The sequence below is a fragment of the Crinia signifera genome, chromosome 1 (genome assembly GCF_055691185.1).
Source record: "Crinia signifera chromosome 1, ASM5569118v1, whole genome shotgun sequence".
NCBI lineage: Eukaryota > Metazoa > Chordata > Amphibia > Anura > Myobatrachidae > Crinia > Crinia signifera.
This window is the reverse complement of record NC_139217.1, coordinates 407,325,915-407,349,002: the sequence shown is the minus strand read 5'-3', so window position 1 is coordinate 407,349,002 and position 23,088 is coordinate 407,325,915. Positions and strand designations below refer to the sequence as shown.

At 43.2% G+C, this 23,088-nt stretch overlaps 1 protein-coding gene across 2 annotated transcripts in view; it reads right to left on the bottom strand.

Annotated features, from left to right (window-relative positions):
- Window positions 1-19,253, bottom strand: part of CHD1 (chromodomain helicase DNA binding protein 1) — a 61,647-nt gene extending 42,394 nt beyond the window's left edge. Inside the window, exons 1-8 of one of the 2 annotated variants that reach the window (XM_083151731.1) lie at window positions 18,862-19,253; window positions 15,440-15,629; window positions 14,056-14,248; window positions 13,711-13,833; window positions 11,868-11,935; window positions 10,959-11,123; window positions 7,236-7,492; window positions 1,285-1,510 (exon numbers count right to left, since the gene is read on the bottom strand). In XM_083151731.1, the coding sequence (XP_083007857.1) occupies window positions 1,285-1,510; window positions 7,236-7,492; window positions 10,959-11,123; window positions 11,868-11,935; window positions 13,711-13,833; window positions 14,056-14,248; window positions 15,440-15,486 (1,079 nt within the window). In that variant the 5' untranslated portion in view covers window positions 15,487-15,629; window positions 18,862-19,253. The remainder of the gene's footprint in view (window positions 1-1,284; window positions 1,511-7,235; window positions 7,493-10,958; window positions 11,124-11,867; window positions 11,936-13,710; window positions 13,834-14,055; window positions 14,249-15,439; window positions 15,630-18,861) is intronic. The other variant, XM_083151732.1, reaches the window with a different exon arrangement.
- Between the last annotated feature and the right edge of the window lie 3,835 nt (window positions 19,254-23,088).

The following is a 23,088-nucleotide window of genomic DNA, read 5'->3' as shown; positions in this document are numbered from 1 at the left end:
TATAAGTACTTAGTACTAAGCTCTTAAAGATGCAACCACACCAGGATCCATTTTCACTGACATGGTCGCATCTGATGTGGCTAGTCAGTTATACCCATTTGGTGGCTGCTGGAACATGATTATCCAGTAGCCTCCAATTTAAAAAGGCACCTCCGAGCCCCTCTGCTTTCTTGCTCCCACTCCACCCCAGTATCTGCTGTGTGGCCAATCATTGCTGATCGACTGAACCTCCCCACCCCGCGGCTGTAGAGAGCAGCCACCACTGAGAAAATGTAAAGGTCTGATCAGATATATTTTTTTATATATAAAAGCGTGCTTGATATGTTCTAAATGGTTAGGACATTGAGTGTTGACAATGTCTAGGTCCAACAGTCAATAAATGCACAAAATCAACACAAACAAAAGTTTGACACAAGAAAAACAACAACATGGAAATGGTTGACAAATGAAATGGTTGACAATAGCTTTTCATGTTTCTTTGTGCTACATGCTTCGGGCAACCGTTTCCAATTGGAGTCCCAAGTGGGTGGTAAAGTATGAAAAGAGTCCAAAAAACAAAAACACTTCAGGTTGACCCTTCCACGTGGTCAACTCGTTGCCATTCCAACATTTTGTGGACTTTGTGGCATTCGGTCAATATGTCAATAAGCAACACCATTTGATCCACATTACCAAATGTTGTTGTCTTATTGAGTGTTGGTTGCATACCATTCTAAATAGATGTCTTTAACCTCAATTAATTAAAATACACCCCCCCCCCCATTTTTATGAGAAACATTAACCAGTTGGGGGAATGAATTGCTACAAGAACCACATTCACACGGATAGTATAACTGCCTCGCAATCCATGTATGCTTACATGGATACAAGTTCACCCATTATGCACTTCACATGCTTTTTACCATCCAACGTTAATGAAGAAACCTAAATAGCATGAAGTCAGAGAATGGGTTCTAATGTGTCCATTCACACTGTTTTGTGAGCTACACACACAAAAACATATTCAGGATATATTTTTCAATGTATCAAAGAAATGCAACAAACAGGCCTGTTTGCTACATGTAAAAATAGCCTGTAATTTCCAACATGAAAAAAAAAAAGTTGATGCAGTGGCACCACTTGTAAATCAACATGGTTTGTTCCAGGAGTTAAGGATCATAGGTTTTTAGACTTTTTTTCTATTTTTTTAATCCTAATTTAGAATCATGTCTTAAGTGTGTTAGAACTGGTTCATAGAATGTATTCTATAGCCGTTTAAAAGATTAATCTTTTCTATGCAGTTACCATCTTTTTTTGTCTTGCTCTTTTTTCTTGTAGTTGTCCAATTTTTTCATTCCTTTCACATTTTGCTGCTTTAGTGTTTCTTCTGTTTCCCACGTATTGTGAATACTGGACCAACCTTTCCATTTGATTAAATACTGGATCTCACCAGCCTCCTTTGTCTTGTCGAACCCAGCATTGGGATCCCCATCAGCCTCCACTGCATAAATTGTGGTGGTGCCACCAGTAACTGTCAATAAGTAAACCGTTAATCACACATCACTAAAACACTGTGGTCGCATTTATTTTACTGCATATTTCATATTCCCAAACATATGCATAGATTAAGGGTTGGAGTGTGGCTTATTAACAATAACTGCAATGAAAAGATTCACTATCTATAAATAAGCAGATGGTCCCAATGGGGTGTTTCCAGATAAAACAAATTGCTCGTACTGTTGCTATTATAGGGCCTACACACATAGCACACACTATCCGAGTGATGCTAGATCGCACGGCACACACACAGCGATGTGCAACGCTGTGTGCTGAGCAAGCGTTAAGCACCAGGGTTCTCCAGTAAGAGAACACTGCAGATTATGAGGGTACTTATGTAGTATCTGGGCTGCCGATTTTTTGATTGTATGCCTTAAGTTAAGGCATACAATCAGATGCGATGCGATGCGATATCGCATCGCATCGCATCCGATATCGGATGCGATGACCCGATTTTTCCATAGGAATCAATGTTAAAATGATTCCTATGGAAAAATGGGTCCTTTTCATACCCCTACTATCCAAGTGGGCATGGAGTTGGATATAAACCTGTGGCGAGCGTAGCGAGCCACCGAGCCCGAAGCGTGGCGAGCGAAGCGAGCCCCGCGAGGGGACGGTATTCGTCCCCTCGCGGGGCTCGCTTCGCTCGCCACGCTTCGGGCTCGGTGGCTCGCTACGCTCGCCACAGGTTTATATCCAACTCCATGCCCACTTGGATAGTAGGGGTATGAAAAGGACCCATTTTTCCCATTGAATTCCATGTTAAAATGGACTCAGTCCATTTTAACATTGATTCCTATGGAAAAAATCGGGGCATCGCATCGCATCGCATCGAATCGCATGGTCGCATGCGATGCGATGCGATCTCCCGATTTGACCCGATTTAGAAATCGGCAGCCCAGATACTACATAAGTACCATTATGAGATTTATGGTCGCCAAGAGATCATAAGAAAAATCGCTTGCAGGAAAAGTCACAGTAGTGACATGCTTGCATACACACCGAGTGATTTTCACGGGGCGTGAACCACTTTCCACAGTATGAGACCGTGGAATGTGGTTCACTGGGCCAGTAAAACTGGCCGACCGCTCATCGGCCAGCCATAAACACTCGGGAGATTTTGAGCTCAAAGTAGCTCAAAAACGTGAACACTGAGCTTCTTTGAGATTCAAAATCACCTAGTGTGTATGGGTCTTAAGTACGTTTAGAAAGTTCTCTAATCAGATGTAATTTCCTTTTAAACAAAGAAATGAAAGCATAATTTAACTGCACCACATCACCATCGGCAAAAAGCATTCCTAGATTCATACACCATCATCATCATAGCGCTCCGACCAACAACAAAGTCACGGAGTTATTGCCACAATTTGGACATGTAAAACTATATAATGGTCAGGCGATAATGATAACCCACAGTTTCTCAAACTCGGTCCTCAGGACCTCACACAGTGCATGTTTTGCAGGTCAGAGAATCACACGTGAAATAATTGGCTCCACCTGTGGATCTTTTAAATTAGGTTAATGATTAATGAATGCACCTGCCAGAAAATGTGAACTGTGTGGGGTCCTGAGGACAGAATTCAGAACCCCGGTGATAACCTTTTAACCGTAAACACTAACACCAGTTCAAATTTACACCAGAACGGTTTGCCAGCAATAGACAATGGGGGAAATTTACTAAGACGTGTATTCTACTTCACATGTGATGCTGCTATGGGCAACCAATCAGAATCTACTTCTTATTTATTTAGCACCCTCTAGAACAGGCACGTCCAACGTTGGCCCTCCAGATGTTGTGAAACTACACATTCCAGCATGCTTTGCCACAGTTTTGCTATAAGAGAATGCTAAAACTATTGCAAAGCATGCTGGGATGTGTAGTTTCACAACATCTGGAGGGCCAACGTTGGACATGCCTGCTCTAGAAGATAGTAGACAGGATCTGATTGGTTGCCCATAGCAACATCACATGTGAAGTAGAATACACATCTTAGTAAATGTCCCCCAATTTCTGCTATGTAAGATACCCAGCAATCACTCACTTCCCCAACACTACAAGCTATTACTATTTCTACTACTATGTATAAATATGTCAATCAGCTTGCTGGCAATAATAGGCAAATCTAATCTCATTTAAACTAAAGTGGTTTAAACATACAAAAGCACACATACTGTATCTTTCCATTTCATTTACCACATGTATGTGAATACAGCTCATTGTTCTCTATGGGACTGCTCTTACAGAACAGCAATACACACAGAACAATGGACTAGGTTGTCTACACTGTGTAGCTGAACATCACTGTTGTGCCACAAGGGAAGACGAAGCGTAAAGCCTGTTAATAAGACTACGAGAAGTACTTTAGAGAATGTAGTAAGATTTTTACACAAGTGTACTGATACGTTCACCAGGTCATTAAACCAACGGTAATGCACCATGCCACATGGAACCCTACTAGCGATGAGCATGTTTTATTGCAGAGAATTTGTATATTGTGTGCCACCGAGAATGATAACTGAGCAGAACAGAACTTGTATTGAACTTGAACAGAACTTGTATTGGGAAAAAAAGCCGCAACTGCTACATTGTAGCACTGTGTATACAGATTAAGAGACTGAGTCGCACACAAATATACAAGTGCTGCATATCATATTAATCAGCAGTCTACATGATTCAACACATATGCATTTTGGCCCCCCCCCCCCCCCAAAAAAAAGATGCCTGAAGCTAGCATGGTTTCATGGGACCCATTTGGTACAACTGTAGCAATGATGTAGGCGGACACCTCGTTCTGTATTTGGATTTCACTTACAGCCGCTGTTTATGGGACAGATGAATTTGGTCAGTTTCATTATTAAAGTTTACATTTTTTAGATCAATATTGTTAATCTCAAGGTGCTTTATCTCAAAATATTTAAGACTTGCTAGTAAATAAATTGAAGCCACACCATCAACAAATATGAGAATAGAAAGGAAGGTGTGCCAGCGCTGGCTGTGATCAAATATACTAGTACACGGTTCTCAAAAAGTATACAATTTATTAATAACAATAAGCAAAATTATAATAAAAACAATTAATAATAATTAAAAACACTGTAATGAGTCGCTCTAGAACTATAAAAAGTCCATAGTGCACATTTAGAAGAGGTATCCCAGGGGATATTTTGAGATTATATTTCAAATGGCTGTTATGCTCATAGGATATTAAATTGGGTATAGCTGTATATTACCATTCCAATTAAGTCTGGTCCAGTGAATGCCAGAATCCGTGACTTTATGTCCTTAGGTTGTCCTATAATTTCAAGGACTCAGGATGTCCCAATAAACGAATGTCCTCTGTAGTGGTTGCTGGATAATTAGGGAGCAGGCTGTGTCCCATATATTCTTAGGTCCAGAACGATTTTTGGAGGTTCATCGATGGGAGAGTGGACTTGTCACTTGGTGGGTGGAAGGTATAGGTGGAGACAGCATATACTCAAGGCTCAACGCGTTTCCCCGGAATCTCCGGCTTCATCAGGAGCAGATATACCTTCCACCCACCAAGTGACAAGTCCACTCTCCCATCGATGAACCTCCAAAAATCGTTCTGGACCTAAGAATATATGGGACACAGCCTGCTCCCTAATTATCCAGCAACCACTACAGAGGACATTCGTTTATTGGGACATCCTGAGTCCTTGAAATTATAGGACAACCTAAGGACATAAAGTCACGGATTCTGGCATTCACTGGACCAGACTTAATTGGAATGGTAATATACAGCTATACCCAATTTAATATCCTATGAGCATAACAGCCATTTGAAATATAATCTCAAAATATCCCCTGGGATACCTCTTCTAAATGTGCACTATGGACTTTTTATAGTTCTAGAGCGACTCATTACAGTGTTTTTAATTATTATTAATTGTTTTTATTATAATTTTGCTTATTGTTATTAATAAATTGTATACTTTTTGAGAACCGTGTACTAGTATATTTGATCACAGCTAGCGCTGGCACACCTTCCTTTCTATTTCCATATATATTTGGGTCTGACAAACCCTGTGCCAGCTGCTGCTGATAGCGCACCACACAAATCTCTTTTTTTTCCTAATTTATCAACAAATATGAGATTTGCATAATAAGAAAGGCATCTCTGTATTGAAAACTAAGGGCCTAATTCAGCATGGTTAAGTTTACCAAAAATCGGTGATCACAAATTTTTTGTCAATCTGCGCATGTACCAGTGCACGCGCGAAGCCCCTTAAACTGTTGCATTGCATTGCACTGCAGTCCAAGGATGAGGTGGTGACAACAGACCATTGTGGGGACACAGTCTGAACAACAGGAGGGGGTACGCGGCAGCTGTGTGATGTCACATGCAGTCGCTGCGACCAAAGAAAAAAATGACGGCATTGCGTCTGACTACGCGGCTAGGCTGCACAGCCAGGGGGCTACTCCTACCATGCAAACGCTTCACTATGTAGTGAAGAGCCTATATTATTAGCAATCAACTCTGCAAAATGTTACAAATACATTGTGGGGAGGGACCCGCAAACTATGGCCAGCAGTTGTAGTTATGGGAAGAGGAATATTAGGCCTTAAATCCACAATCATTAAATGGTTTCCATAAATGCTGTTAAGAGCCAGGGCTCCACATGCAGATGTTCACTCAAAAAACATTTTGGATTACATGAAGATCAGACACCATAACTTCATTTAACTCCGTTTAGCCCAAGCTCAAAGATGCAGGAAGCATGGATAAATAATTCAAAATGTAAAAACTAAAATGTTTGCTGAAACAAAGGTAAACAGCAACAGGTAAACATTTAGAGCATGTTCTATATCATTACAGTGATATTTGATCATCTAATGCAGGCATTCCCAACCACGGTCCTCAAGGCACACCAACAGTGCAGGTTTTGTAGATATCCAGGCTTGAGCACAGGTGACTTAATTAGTATCTGAGTGATTCTGATCAAACCATCTGTGCTGAAGCCTGGATATCACTAAAACCTGCACTGTTGGTGTGCCTTGAGGACTGTGGTTGGGAATGCCTGATCTAATGTGTTCCCTCACCAGGAAATGCAAATCATCCCCTTAGGACTTTTGCACATGGACTGTATTCACCCCATAATCAATACCAACTACAGCAGAATGGTCACTGCACAAACCAAGGATGCCAGACAATTGGACAGCCTGCACCTGGTTCATCCAATGATCACTTCCTGGCCCCAATAATCCCTATTAACATGCTCCATTCAACTGTATTCACCAAGCATTGAGTACACCTTGGTGCAGGGAAAGCATGTGTGTGCTAATGTGCTGCATAATACCACTGGCACTATTATCTGCTGAATAGCTGGAAATTATCAAACCATCAACGCGGAACAGAAGATAATAGGCCAACAGCTGCAGAGCATAGTGCATGACTGGGTGCTCATCATTATATCCCATTTCCCTCTATACAATGAAAAATCAATTGACTACCTGTACCAATGCAATCAAACACTTCTGGCAATTAAAATTATTCAAACTTTCTAAAACAGTTCAGCCATTAAATGATCTAAGCACTCATGTTACTGTAAGTGGGCCAAATGAGCAACACCGTTCCATACTGAATCGCATCCCAGTAACTCAAATAGACATTCAACGTTATTCCTCAAAGTGAGTTCATACTGAGAGACACAATCACATTTTTGTTAACAAACAATACCTCCTTTGCGCCCAAATCTGGAATCCATTACTCTTTCAATCGTCTCAAACTCGTCTTCATCTGGCTGCGGGACATCTTCCCCGCAAACTTCCAATAAGTCATCAGAGTCCGTTTTCATTTCCTCATCTTCCTTATAGCTGACATTTACAGTAGCCTGCCGCCTAGATGCTCGCTTGTCGAAGTCATCATCGTCATCCGAGGAATCAGTGCCTCTTTTCTGCTGGGCAACAATTTTTTTTCCATTTTTAACTTTGGACCTGAAACAAACAACTAACTTAGTGAACAAGACAAATCCATCCAGTAAACACACAATGCCAAAATGGTCCCAATAAACTTTATGCTGAATAATATAAGACTATATATTTGGTCTTTAACATGGTGATCTGTATTGGGAACTAGTAGCCAAAAGTAGTTAACCAAAGTGATAATAAATATTATCAGATGATGTACAGTAGTTAGCCATTCCATTATTAATATAACACTCAAAACTTCATTTACACCAAAGAGGAAGAATTTGTACTCTAAATACTCTAAAAAGCCACCCAGTGTGTATGGCCCGGCGATGAGCGCTGCAGCACGCTCCTGAATCATCGCCGGGAAAGCCGGTCATCGGCTGGTATTACCAGCCGATGAGTGGCTTTGAGGATGGCTTTGCATCGCTCTGCAAAGCCGTCCGCACATGCTGTCGGCACCGGGCAGGGGGAAAGCAGCTTGGTGTGTATACACTGAGCGGCTTTCCCCCCAGCGATGAAAACTATAATCGCTGTCCATACACGCTGGGCAAAAATCGCCCAGTGTGTATGGACCTTAAGAGATTGAGCTTTCAGGAATCGCTCCAGCTGACACCCCAAATGCAGCCATCTGTATGGGTATACCAGTATAGTATCGTCAAGGGTTCCCCAAGTTGTCAATTGTAAGCAGCGGTGTAGCTAGGTGCCATAGTGCCCAGAGCAAGGGCATGTTTTGCCCCCCCCCCCCCCCCAACTCCTGTAATGAATTGGGGGCGTGGCTAACATGTGGTGGCATGTAACATTTGAAAAGAAAAAAAAAAAGGGGGGGGGGGGGGGAACACTGACCATACATGCGCGCACACACCCCCCCTTTTACATAGTAGCGGGTGGCCTGTACTGGAGTAACCGGCGCATGCGCAGTGAGAGCACTCGCCGGTTTCTTTCACACAGAATGGAGCGGGGGAGCCGTTGGCAGAGTGCACAGCGCCGGCGCCTGGTGACATTACGGCGCCTGGAGCACGTGCTCTGCCATTGCTACGCCTCTGGTTGTAAAGTACATTTCCTTTATCCCAGTGTATTGGCAGAGTTTGCCTATCCGCAAAGCAATGCACTGGGACCTAGCAATTTACAACTTGGAGGACATCTGCCATTACTATACGGCTACAGATGGCCACATTTGGGACATGGAATGGAGGCTTGGTGAGTTCTCCTAATGCATTGCAGTAAGCTCAAATTCCAATAAGACAATAGGTTATAGACTGTTCCTATTTACTAATACAGCTTTGTTGGGAGTTATGCATCAGACAGTGTGATAGCAATTTCCTTTATCTCATGAAGTTATAATAAAAGTTAAGATTTTTAACAAAAAAGGGCTGACGTATACTAAATTTGGATCAGAGCGGCCTTAATTGTTTTTGACATTACATATTACAATAGGTCCTTGTACTTTACATCCAATTCTATATTACTGTAGTTCATTTCTATGCTGTGCAACATATATATAAAAAATACACACAGAAATATTATATATATATATTTTTTTTTTTTTTTTTTTTTTTTACACACACACACACACACACACCAGGCATGTCCAAACTGTGGTCTTCCAGCTTTTGAGAAACTACACATCCCAGCATGCCTTGCCATAGTTTTAGTATTTCCTAATAGCAAAACTGTGGCAAGGCATGATGGTACTTGTAGTTTCACAACAACTGGAGGGCAGTAGCTTGGACACGTCCGAAATACACATATGTATATATAAATACACACAATGCAGTCAGTGGGTAGACAATGCCTAGGTCAACCACTAATGGTCCACAGTGACTGGGACGACACCTAAATAGGACAACACCTAAAAAGTGTTGACGTACCTTAGGTTGACCAGAGTTTCTCATGGGTTTTATTTATTTTTTTAAAGGAGGTTTTTATACTTTACTATCATAGTGGGCACAGAGTGGGAATAGAATAGTGTGCCGAGAGCAGCAAGGCACCGTGCCCAAAGCATGATGAGCTAAGTGGTACACTTATACGGTGTCTATGTCGGCGTATGATTACATAGAAAACACAAATTCATGAAAAACTCATGTCGGCTTTTTGAGGGTCGACCTTGCATATGTCAACATAAGCTTGTGTCAACCTATTGGCAGTGTTGACCTAGTCACAATCAACCATTAGTGGTTGACCTAGTGACTGTCAAACTAGACATTGTACCATAAACCACATACACATACAAAACACACAGAGAAATTTCTGTATACACAGGAGTTATGTAAGCAATCCACTGGTAAAAAGAAATGCTCAGCAGACTACAACAGTTACTGTCACTGTGTTACCTCTTTAAGACAGCCTCGGCCGAATAACCTGGAACTTCAAACGCCGGGTTATTAGGCTGTGTGCGGTCAGACCCCCCCTCCCTTCACACAGGAGAACAAATCTCCCAGTCTAAATTTAGATCTGGTGATTTTCTCAATTTCACTGTATGAAATGGTCAACCCGGATCATAAACTCCGGGTCTCCGACCCTGGTCATTTGCAGGGTCGGAGACCCGGAGTTTAAGATGCGGATTGACCCTTTCACGCAGAAAAAGAAAATAGCAGCGGGGCCCTATTCAATGCGGTCTTACCCGACAGGGATCTTGGCAGAACTGTCGAGCGCCGAGAAGGTGGCATGGACGCGAGAAGCCGACAGAAATTTTAGAGCTGTGGCCTGGAGCTTGCTGATTCCTGGTCGTTCTCGGCAGAATGTGCCCGACTGCTTGTAAAGTCGGGCACGTTCTGCCGAGAACGGCCAGGAATCAGCAAGCTCCAGGCCACAGCTCTAAAATTTCTGTCGGCTTCTCGCGGCCATGCCACCTTCTCAGTGCGCGACAGGCGGGACATTGAATCCCGCCTGCCAAATCAGTGTTGAGCCGGCCGAGAACAAGACAGGGTCACGGCTGTCGAGCCAGCCAGACAGTCCTGACCCTATATTAAATATCCCCCTATATATTTTCTCACCCAATATTTTATTGTGCCTAACTAGCTTTCACTCTATATAGCATTTTGCGAATCAGCCGCACATTCATGTTTATTATCACCAATCAATAACACATATTGCTCTGTAATACAAGAAAAATAAAAAAATTAAGCCTGAAAGTACAAAAAATAAAGTAAAATGTTTTCAGTTTTTCATTAACTGCATTTTGTAAGTACCATACATTAAGTTTCATCATCAATACCAGTGCCTACTCAAATATAATACAAAACCAAAAAACATCTACACAAATAAAGCTTAATGTGAACATGTGTTTAAGCCAAAGAGAAGGAACATGTCTGACCCTTTCATGTGCTGATGTATTTTCATTCAAGAGAAAGTGGATAATGCAATATAAGATGAATGCGTAAAATATACATAACAAGTCTAGAGTTCAGATAAATATCTGCCCTATAGTTCTGGAATAAGCTACTTGAGAAGAAAGACAAAAAATGAAAACCAACATAAGTCTAGCCCTTACCTGTTTTGAGATTTCTTGTTTTTTACTTTATGGCTCGGTTCATAATCAGATTCGCTGTCCCTACTGCTGCTTTTCTGTCTATCCCCCCCTGTGTCGGAATCTGAACTGGAACTGGTCGATGTAGAGTTAGCACCAGAACCTGAGCCGGTCATCTGCCAATCTTCACTGGACATATTGAGAGGGCGGAAACGGGGAAAAGTTACAACATGCATGCTTGCCTCACACACAAACTAAAATAGGGACCTGTAGCTCCAATAAAGAGACGCGCACTTTACAAGGATTTATTCGGTCATTCAAAACACCAAATAACAATATGCCCACATAGAAAAGGATCTATATTCCATACAACCAAGGAGAAAACACATGAAACTAATTTTAGATGAAAAAATAAATCTATATTCCAAATATTACAATGTACATACTATCAATGATTGCACAACATGACTATATACCAAGCAGCATAACAAGAGACACACACACACAGCAAATAGCTGCTACGGGCAAAATAAGAGGATAGAACTAGCAGAAAAAGGACTAGGACAGCACAGCCGAAATCCCAGAACTAGTACAAAGCCTACAGACAACAGATTAATACTGCATAGTGAGAAACAGAAACCAACAAGAGGTTTCAGGCAACACATTAAGACTGCCAGCGTTAGCGGGGAAGCCCAGACCAGTTGCGAAAGAAGTCATTACAAGGAAAGAACAGCACACTGGGATTCTTGCTCTACATGAGGATGTGCAGGATTATGAAAACACCCATTTTAGATGCTGAACAGAAGAGGATGACCAAGAAATTGCCAGTGAACAGAGATTTTTTTTTGGAATGCAATGAAAATAACACCAGCACCAAGAAGCATTAGACAAGGAACGAGCACATTTACAAGTGTTATATATAACATAACTCACTCTTTGTGTTTCTTCTTTTTATTCGCACTTGAAGTATCCTCATCAGAGTCATTGCTGCTGGAGGAGTCCTACAAACATGTACAAGATGGTTAATGAATGTGCTGGACTCAAGATTTGGGTTGCATTACGCAACAAAACATTCCCATATGCATTTCTCTACAGTGTACGGTTGCTGAAGGAATGCCTAATAGATCAATAAGAGTATAAAAAAACTGATCAGACAGAAACAGCAGAGTCTGGAAGGTCTAATACAAGGAAAAATGGGGTGAAATGTAATAGAATGAGATATTCAGAAAGTGAGAGAATTAGGACCAGATGCACTAAGCTTCAAAAGTGATAAAATGGAGAATGATAAACAGCCAGCCAATCAGCTCCTACCTGCCATGTCACAGACTGTGTTTGAGAAATGTCAGGTAGGAGCTGATTGGTTGTTTATCACTCTTGAAGCTTAGTGCATCTGGCCCTAGGTAAGAAATCTCCAGGTTTTTTTAATGTTAAAGCGGCAATCATTTACACACTGCAAAACCAGTTTGATTGCCGCTTTAAAAAACTAGAGATTTCATACCAAACCTCTCACTTTCTGAATCTCTCATCCTATTACATTTCACCCCATGGCGTACAGAAGGTGAGTGGCAGGCAGATATACTATGGCCTATACTTCATGGATGCTCATGCTGACTTCATACTATACCATTTGAAAACAGAATTATAGTGGCTTATGTATATCAAGCAGCACCTGCCCTTAAGTAGAGCGAAGATTAAAGACAGGTGCTGCCGGATATACATAACCAGCTATAGCTCTGGCTTTAAAGACAGATATTAAATGAAGATACATTTGAACTTATTGCTCTAAGCAGTCACTGGAGTATCAGCTTTCCTTTTCTTATCTTTAGCTGGTGTATGGAGTTGCATAGTAACGCGCCCACTCATGACTCTGGCTATAATCAGGACTATTCGTAATAGCTAGACTGGGGATCTTGCCTTAAAATGCCAATATGTTTCCCCATAAATTATGGTAGGAGGGTCTACTTACATTTCAGATGTTAGAAAATATTGACACTCCTTACATGGGTCACAAATGATATAAAGATGAAGGAAAAAACAAATATGTATTTAAGGCAATTTCCTCAGTGTACTAATAACTGGTAAATGAGAAACATCTTGGCTCAGTGGTTCCCAAATTGTGAGCTGTGGGACCCTGGGGTGCCTTGGGGGGGACTTGAAGGGGTGTCTTGGATTGGTGGTTCAGGACCAATTCAAGATATTTTTGGCCACTGTAAAAGGCAAATAGTGGACAAATTCCTGGTCACTATCCGATAACTGATCCTAAGGATGACATCTAAATACAATTAATTAACCTAATATTTTTTTACGATAAAATTTAGGTACTGTGAAAAACTTCTGATACTCTGTGGCACGTGGTGTAGTTTGGGAACCACTCTATACAAATCTTCCTTATTTCTTCAATGATATCAGTGTATGATCAACAGTCCTGTGTCCTGAATGGGCTCTGTCTATCAGGTGCTAGAAAGGGGAGAACTTGTGACATAAGGTTCACAGCCACCAGGGGAAAGTGCAATGTTCCCCATGGCAGACAGATGCGACAGAATATCATATTTGTAATGATAGAAACACTTTTTGGATATCTCATTGCATAATCTAAAGAAGCCTAAACCTTTTTTTTTAGGTGGTATGGTAATTAGAAGACATACAAAAAGGTGGCTGTTTGAAGTTACAACAATGGAAAAAAATAAAACAAAAAAGGGGGTGGGGACAGTTGTTAGATCTGATCCTTGTAGAATGTGTATGTAGGAGTGGTAAAGGTGCACATTACTTGACGTGCCTCTGTGGAATTGCTGTTTGAAGATGCCGGTAATTTTTGCTGTAGCTGCTGCTGTAGCTGTTGTTGCTTTCTCAACATAGCAGATCTCTGTACGGCAAGAATACTGGGATTGGACTTCCAGAACTGTAAAGAAAGCAAAAAGCATATTAATCACCAATCTATTAGCCCAGTACAATAAAATATGAAACATTATATATTTCATAAAAAGTATATAAAGCACCAAACAAACATTACAAGCAGTTACATAAACACCCATATCATGCTTTGTAAGCAATTCCCTTGAGAATTCATGAATAGTGCTGTGTTATCTCCCAATCCCGTCTCTATTTCCAACTTGCACATTACCTCAGCTCCATCCAGTTTGGGTGACTTTGCTTGAACAGTTTTCTTTTCTTTTGAGGTGTCAGACTCCGAATCAGATTGGCTCCCAGATTCTGAGCCACTATCGGAGTCACTGCTGCCAGATCGACTGCTGCTTCCATCACTACTGCTCCCAGAGCTAGACCCTGACCCTGAACCAGATTCATCATCCGATCGGCTGTAAACATAATTTAAAAGTATTTTTTTATTAAAATAATAAAAAAAAAAATTCAAAACACTAGTCCACTGCTATAATAGATTATCCTAAGAAATGATTATCGTGCTCTGTAAGCAATCTATTGAAAATCTGCTGCTTGTGCTATTTGTTCCAACCAGGCAGATCTGAAGATAAATCTTACTAGTGTATGGGTACCATAAACAATCGATTGATACAGTTGTTCAGAATCACAACCCTGGAGTATGTGCAATTCTATTACTGGAGGTGATGTTTATCACCTTACACAAAATGTTGCTGGTGAAAACCTAAACTACAAAGTTCTTTCCATATTTTGCTGCAACATACAGTATATGTAATGCTAGACTACATCAGAAGAGTCCAGCAGTGAATCAGCTGAGCTCATTGTCCCACCTATACTTACACGAAATATTAATAATAAAAGCTTGTTAGTTGAACATATGCTCAAAACTAGATGCTTTCTGCTATGGAGGGGTAAAATTAACTCCAGGATTGCTTTTACTGAAGCCTTTTAGAAAGCTCCAAAAGGATGCACTGGTTTACTGTATCAAGTATAGGGATGTGTCCTCAGAATGCAAAATTCCCTATACCTGACATCTAGGTATTGCGTAACCTCTGGAAATGGACTGGTAATGATAACAATGAAATAGAACACACTAGCAAAAAAATGACATCATTAAATTTTAAAAAACTTTGAAACTAGTTGTTACTTTCAAAGATAGGGAGATCATTGGCTTTATCAATAATTATCCTCAGGAAGACTACGGTCAAAAACAGCCTCCAAGGTGTGCAAGTATTCAGTTCAATAAACATTAACCCCAGAACAAACCAAATTCTTTACTTGACCAGGCAAACAGCATGATCATTTACAAGTTGCTACAAAAGTGCTCCAGTTAGGAGGGGGAAAAAAGTTTGTAAGACGGTCAACAGGCATTTAAACAAAAGGTATGTTTATAAGAGTGAACAATCAACCCCTATATTATAGCTTATCAGTTGCAGTGCAACAGTTTACGCACATGCATTCCCTTAACATCAGCCCTGTTACACAAATACCAAGCAAGGAACAGAGTTTACAGTACTATACAGTAAAGCAGGTAGATACTTTGGAGGAGTAATGCATTGCCAAGGGCAACAATCCAGATACAAGCCAAGGAAGGAAAAAAAAAATCTTACCTTGAATTTCCGCTACTATTGCTTTCCTCATCACTGTGCCCATTCATTGTCAAATATTCACAGATTTAAAACAAATATGTGCAATTTCCAAAATATGAGCTGGCTGTTAATACTCAAACACCATGTTCTTTGTCCATTTAAAAATAAAAAAATAAACACTGTAGGAAAAGTGACGTGCTTCTAAATGAACCTAAAATGAGAAAGAAAGAAAAGAGTTACATTATTAAGACACCGATAAACATAATTTTTTCTTACTTTATAAATTATGCTTTAACCCTTTATGACCCATTGCATGTTTCCCGTGTATACCAGTGATGACACAAGTAAGCAGACAAATGAGGTCCCTCATTTTTATTCCACTAAAGCATTGTAGATTGTACAACAAAACATTGCGCTGTCCCGCGGGTTGGTCGGTCGTTATTCAGATCCTACCTGCAGCAGGTAGGATCTGGAAACGACCATACTCCCGGGTACAGGCCGCCATCGTGAGCGGGTCGGAAGAAAACACTGACAAACCGCTCATCGTGCGCGGGTCGTCCTGGTGTGTACCCCACATTAGAGTATACACAATTTACATTTGGTGTATGGTAACAAACCAGGACAACTTAAGTAGCTGATTGTGAAATAAAAACACTTCTATGCAATGATGTAACATCTGTATCCAAAATATTTTAATGAGTGTTTATGTATGTTTCCTTTGTCTGCAAGTGTTTATTTGTAGTTTGTACTAGAATGACTACTTCCTGCACAGACCCAGTCTTGCACCTGACTTTCACACTTTGATGAGCAAAGTTTGTTAAGCAACAACCAACTGGATGTTTCTTAAAAAGAAACACATCAAAGACCAGAACACTCACTTTCAGGTCTAATTAAAGAAAAACAAACATTTTTGAACCATAACAGCAACATTTAATTTATTCAGGCGATGAAAACGTATAAGCGAGGTAATCTAGCTCTGTACCAATAGATAACAATAATCTTCGTATAAAATGCATGCAGAATATTTGGTTAGTATTGAAAAAGAACTCTATATATTATACGAAAGCTTTCAACCAAAATAGTATAACGTCAAATAAAATAACAGAATAATCTTTACATTATGGTGCTTAAACAAGCAATCAATAGCAAAACTGCAGCAATATATAGTATGCAGAGGCAGGGCTGTAGCAGACTTCAACATATGGGTACAGCACATCTGTGACAGTTCAGAAGAACAGCCAACAGAGGACCCTCTGAGACACAGGACTGAGATCCACGTGCTGCAGAAGATACATGAAACGCCTCTACCCTGATCCCTTCATCACAATAAGCAATGCAATAAACAAATGAAAGATGGAAATGGGTATAGGCTGATTACAGTATTGTACAGCAAGAACAAAAAAAAAATAGTGCTTTGGAAAAAATATTCAGAACACATCGAAAGAGATGTAGAGCTTGTGGACTGGAGGAACCGCACATCATATACCTGCCATTGTCTAACCTGTACATCTACTTGTAAGCAAGAACGTACAGCGCCATATAGCAACCTGAGCGTCAGCAACGGTGTACACCGCTATCATACTATTTCAGGAATTTTATAAACTGGGCACTGCAAATTGTGTACTCGTAGACACTTTTGGAATTATTTTATGTTTTCAAAAAGGATGGAATGTAGCCATATGAGCTGAGACATTATGCTTGGTAAGAAAAACCTAAATTGCCGGAACATGGCATAGATACAACCCACAGAGTGACGCTGAAGAGCAGCCCTGGCGGAACCCCCACAGTGTGACACTGAAGCAGCCACAGAGCGACACTACATGACACAGGCCCGGCAAGCACCCACAGTGACACTACACGGCAGGCCAGGAGGGCACCCACAGAGTGACACGGCACAGCCCCAGAAGACACCCACACAGAGTGATTCTACACAACACAGCCCCCACAGAGAGACACTACAGGACACAGCCCTGGCGGGCACACGCAGAGCAACATGATACAGCATCGGCAGGGACTCACAGAGCGACAATGCACAACAGCCCTGGCAGGCACCCGCAGAGTGACAATGCACGACACAGCCCCGGTGGGCACCCGCAGAGTGAGACTAACATCACACAACCGTGACGGGCACCCACAGAGTGAGACTACACGACACAACCCCGATTGGCACCCATAGAGTGAGACTAAATGACAGCCCGCTCGGGCACTTAAAGAGTGACACTACACAGCGCCAGCGGGCACCCGCAGAGTTATAATGCACGTCACAGCTCCAGCGGGCACCCGCAGAGTTATAAAGCACGACACAGCCCCAGCAGGCACCCGCAGAGTTATAATGCACAACACAGCCCCGGCGGGCACCCCACAGAGTGACAATGCACAACACAGCCCCGGCGGGCACCCACAGAGTGACAATGCACAACACAGCCCCGGCGGGCACCCACAGAGTGACAATGCACGACACAGCCCCAGCGGGCACCCACAGAGTGACAATGCACGACACAGCCCCAGCGGGCACCCACAGAGTGACAATGCACGACACAGCCCCCGCGGGCACCCACAGAGTGACAATGCACGACACAGCCCCCGCGGGCACCCACAGAGTGACAATGCACGACACAGCCCCCGCGGGCACCAACAGAGTGACAATGCACGACACAGCCCCCGCGGGCACCCAAAGAGTGACAATGCACGACACAGCCCCCGCGGGCACCCACAGAGTGACAATGCACGACACAGCCCCCGCGGGCACCCACAGAGTGACAATGCACGACACAGCCCCCGCGGGCACCCACAGAGTGACAATGCACGACACAGCCCCCGCGGGCACCCACAGAGTGACAATGCACGACACAGCCCCCGCGGGCACCCACAGAGTGACAATGCACGACACAGCCCCCGCAGGCACCCACAGAGTGACAATGCACGACACAGCCCCCGCGGGCACCCACAGAGTGACAATGCACGACACAGCCCCCGCGGGCACCCACAGAGTGACACTACACGACAGACACCTACACTGAACAAAAGCGCTGGCAGCACCCACAGTGACATTGAACGGAAGCACCGGCGGGCACCCACTGAGTGACACTGAAAAGCAGCATGTCCCCGGCACAGGGCTGTAAGGCGGGACACGTGTGGGGACCTGGCCCATACATAACAGGCACCGTGTGGAGCGCCGCGGGTAATTAGTCACACTGCGGGCAATAACTGGCCGGGATATGACGGGAGATAATCCAGCACAGGAGCCGATGCTCCGGGAACTCTCACTATTGCCAGCCCCCGGCTCACGGCCCAGCCCCACCACACGGTCCGCCCGCTGCATTCCTATGTCCTGGGAGACACCAATCAGGCAGTAGAAAAAACCCCGGGCCTACAGCGCCTCAGCCCCCTCCCCAGGCCGCTCCTCTCCCGGCACCGGGCCCATCGTGCCCCCCAATCCTCACCTGTCCTGCGTGAGGCCCTCTGGCGCCTCCCGTCAACGACCGCAGCCGGACACAGGCCGCTACGTGCTGTGTGGCCGGGCCGGGGCCTCCTTCCGGCTCTCCCTTCAACAGTCCCAGCGTAAGAAGTCGGCGCCGCGTCTTTGTGTACACCCGGGCAGGGACAGGCCGCCTCCAGCCTCCGCCGTAACACACTTTATTCTATTACAGGATAAAACACCCGAGATATGGGTGACGCTGCTGTGACCCGGCGGGTGTACCCCTTCCCCCCTATCTCCTGGCAGCCGCCATGACGCCGCCGCCGAGCTCCTCCGAAACTCACGATGGTTGGAAACCCCGGGCGTGACGTCACGAGAGCGCTGCAGTTCGAGCAGTCCCAGCCGTAGGAGCGTACGCAGCAGCCGGCTCCGCCCCCTCCCCCAGCGGCGGCAGCTGCACACAGATCGCGGGGCGGGGCCTACCAGCGGCGGCAAGTGAGCGGAATGCATACAGGGCGGGGCCTGCGGTGGAGCGGGAGGAGTGCAGGGCGGGGACTACGATAGGCGGGAGGGATCCGTGCGGGGGGCGGGGTTTTCATACGTGCAGCCTTAAAGACATGCTATACTGTGTGATGTTATAGATGCGAATGTACTAGAGTAGTAGACTACTCCTGGAGAGCAGCAGTAGCGGTCCCCTGTGTGTGTACGTGATAGCGGCTTCCGCCCTGTGCCCGCTGTTCTGTGACTGGGTTGCTCTGCTTGGCTGGCTGCTCCCGGAAGCGTTGTCACAGCCCGCGGGTGCTGTAAATGCTTAAAACCACCGAGACGTCGAGTAATTTCTGCTTGTGTATAATTAGCACCCTACCTGCAGACTGTGGGGCTGTGCAGTTTGGAAACAGATACTGTACACCGTGCATGATTCCAACTTTTAGCAAATTGGAGTCTCGGATAGTAGGTCACTGTGCGATTTCTGAGAAACTACAAGTCCCAGCAATTTGGAAGCAGAGATGGACGGTGATTCTGCAGCATCTTATGAACTACAAGTCTCAGCAGTTTGGAAGCAGAGATGGACCATATTTCTGTAGCTTCTGAGGAACTACAAGTCTCAGGAGTTTGGAAGCCAATATGGATCATGATTATGCAGCTTCTAAAAAGCCTTTACAAGATGTGTATTCTACTTCACATGTGATGTTGCTATGGGCAACCAATCAGAAGCTATTTCTTATTTATTTAGCACCCTCTCAAGAATATAGTAGACAGGCTCTAGGTTTAGGTCAACAATGGCTAGGTTGACAGTCAAAAGGTTGACATGGGTTTTAAACTTTTTTTCTTTTCTTCTTGAGCCGATAGGTGGTGTTTCATGCCCTACCATGCACTAGGGTGTGGAGGGAGAATAGAACAGCATGCCTAGTGTAGCGAGCCATGTGGGGCACCAATACTGTGTCCATGTCGACATTCAGACAAAAAAAGTGAAAAACCTGTTGACATTTTGACTTCGGCATGTCGACCTAAGCCATGCCTTGTGTGGTCAACCCAATGCATGTAGACTTTTGGTTGGTTGACACAATGACCCATACACTTGTATGCAGTAGAAGTTTTACCTTTTTGATCACTAGGCTGATTTAGAAATAGTTCGGACATTACTAATGTTTGTTTATTTATAGTTTCATTTATAGCGTAGTATATTCAGTTGTGCTTTATAATAGGAACCACTGATAAAACAAACTGGGTAGTCGCAAACAAACAGAGATAGGAGGGCCCTGCTCGCAAGCTTAAAATCTATATTAATGTTGCAGATTATGTTAACCCATTGCTCTGCTCAATGAGGCGAGTCACTTACCTTGCTAGTTACTACGTTATTGCACTGGTGTTATTATAAAATTCTAGGTCATTTATTTATTACCAGTTATTTATATAGTGCACACATATTCCGCAACACTTTACAGAGAAACCAGTTTGATTTTGCAGTGTAAATGATTGCTGCTTTAATAAAACTGGAGATTTCTTACCAAATCTCTTACTTTCTGATTCTCTCATCCTATTAAATTTCATCCCTTATGCCCTTTCATCCCTTATGCCCTGTGTTGGCGGCTTCCTTAAAAAGTACATACCAAATACTGATGTCATCTGTCACTGTAAAAAATACTATAAATGCTAGTGTAGGTGTTAAACACATTGTTCAAACTACTTTGTGGAAGATGTAAGGAAGCCGTTTGACATAATCTGTTAACCTTGTCCATAAATTTTTGAAAGACTATCTCCATGTTTGGTTATGTTTCATTGGGCTAGATCTACTAAGCCTTAAAAAGTGATAAAATAGTGAGTGATAAATGATCATCCAATCAGCTCCTAACTAATTTTTAAACACTGGCATGGCAGTTAATAGCTGATTGGCTGGTGGTTTATCACTTTCTTTTTTTAATTATTTTTCAAGCTTAGTACACCTGGCCCTCTGTCTGATATCTCTTTATATCCGTGGGTACCAAACTTTTTTGAAAAACGGCAAGAGTATCACAATTGTCTTCACAGCACCCATAGGCCAAAAGTTTGTTACGAATAAATTGCATTAAATAAATTGTGCTTGTATGTCATCCTTCAGTTAATTTACAGATGTATCCATGTTCATTGTGGTCGTGAAGCAGGCACGTCTAGTTGCACCCTGTCCTGGGCTCCAGCTAAAGTAAGCCACATGGCTGTGGGTGTGTCAAAGACGCATGTGCATGCTGGTGTACGCATGTACCGTGACACACCTACAACTAGTCGCAGCCACAATGAGCGTGGCTACAGGATTAGCTACTGTTTGTCAAAATGTTTTATGATTGACAACCACTAGCACTGGTTTTTACTATTACATTGACCATAAATAATTTGAGTTCTCCTGGACCACCACCCACGACACCTCTGCAAGGGCACCACAGAGTGCCACCGCATACATATTAGGAACCACTGCTGTATGTAACAGAGTTAATAATTTGAAACACCAGAACAAAGGGCCCGATTCAAGGGCCCAATTTAATTTGGGGACAAAGGGCCCGATTCAGGTTGGCACAGTAAATTGCGAACATCACAGCTTACCAAGAGCCTGATGCGCCGCCTGCCTGAATGACCACCCTCCCGCCGCTGCCGATTCCCCGCATTAACATGCGAGGGGATGTGTAAAGAAAACAAATCCCCTCACATGCCTCTGCTGCAGGAGGCAAGTGAGAGGATGGCATGCAAGGGGCATGGCCAGTGACCATTGAATGATTTATCTTGCCTTCGCAAATAGAAATCAGGGAAAACTGACTTTTATTTGCGTTGCCTAAAGGAGGACAGTACACGCCCCCCTCAGACATCGGCCCGCCCGCGAGTCTATGGGAATGCACAGCGTTTTCATGGGGACGCCCATAAAATGCTGGGCGTTCCAATGCGTGAGCCCCATTTGCACCACTGTCTGCTCCTGGCCCGCTCCCTCCACATTTAACGGCCCGGGAAGTGTGTGCTTGCACATGTGCAGACCCCCAAACATTGGAACAGGGCCGAATATGCCCCATTCCGAATGAATCAGATTTAGGACCTTAGTGTGGATTACATGCACGAGTCACTGTGCATGAAGATGTCTTCTAGTTTTGAAGTTTAGAGCTGGACATCTCCGCTCCTTAGGAGAACTGGATAAATTAGAATTCCGCAGGGCTTCTGAAGGGTCTATTTACTTTCTATTCCTTTAGTGAGGGAAATAGAAAACAACCTCTGAGTTCAAGCTGAAATCTATTTACAATATTTGGACATTAAATGTTGAGCACATACTATAGCTGATATCACTAATTGAGAACTGTTTTATCATTTTCCTTAGTATTTATAATAAGAAACCTGTTTCTCCTAAAAGACTATGGGCCTTATTTTGGTTAATTCTTTCTGACAAAATCCTTCTTAGATGGGCAAAACCATGTGCACTGCAGGTGGGGCAGATGTAACATGTGCAGAGAGAATTAGATTTGGGTGGGGTTTTACTTCAAAGTGAGATCTATATTGCAGTGTAAAAATAAAGCAGTCAGTATTTTCCCTGCACAGAACCAAAATTACTCACCCAAATCTAATTCTCTCTGCACAAGTTACATCTGCCCCCCTGCAGTGCACATGGTTTTGTCCATCTAAGAAGGATTTTGTCAGAAAGAATGAACCAAAATAAGGCCCTATGTTATATTTACCTTTGTAGTCTAGGAAATTTAGAAATGTATTCTCAGCAGAACCAATGAAAATGGGTAAGACTGTC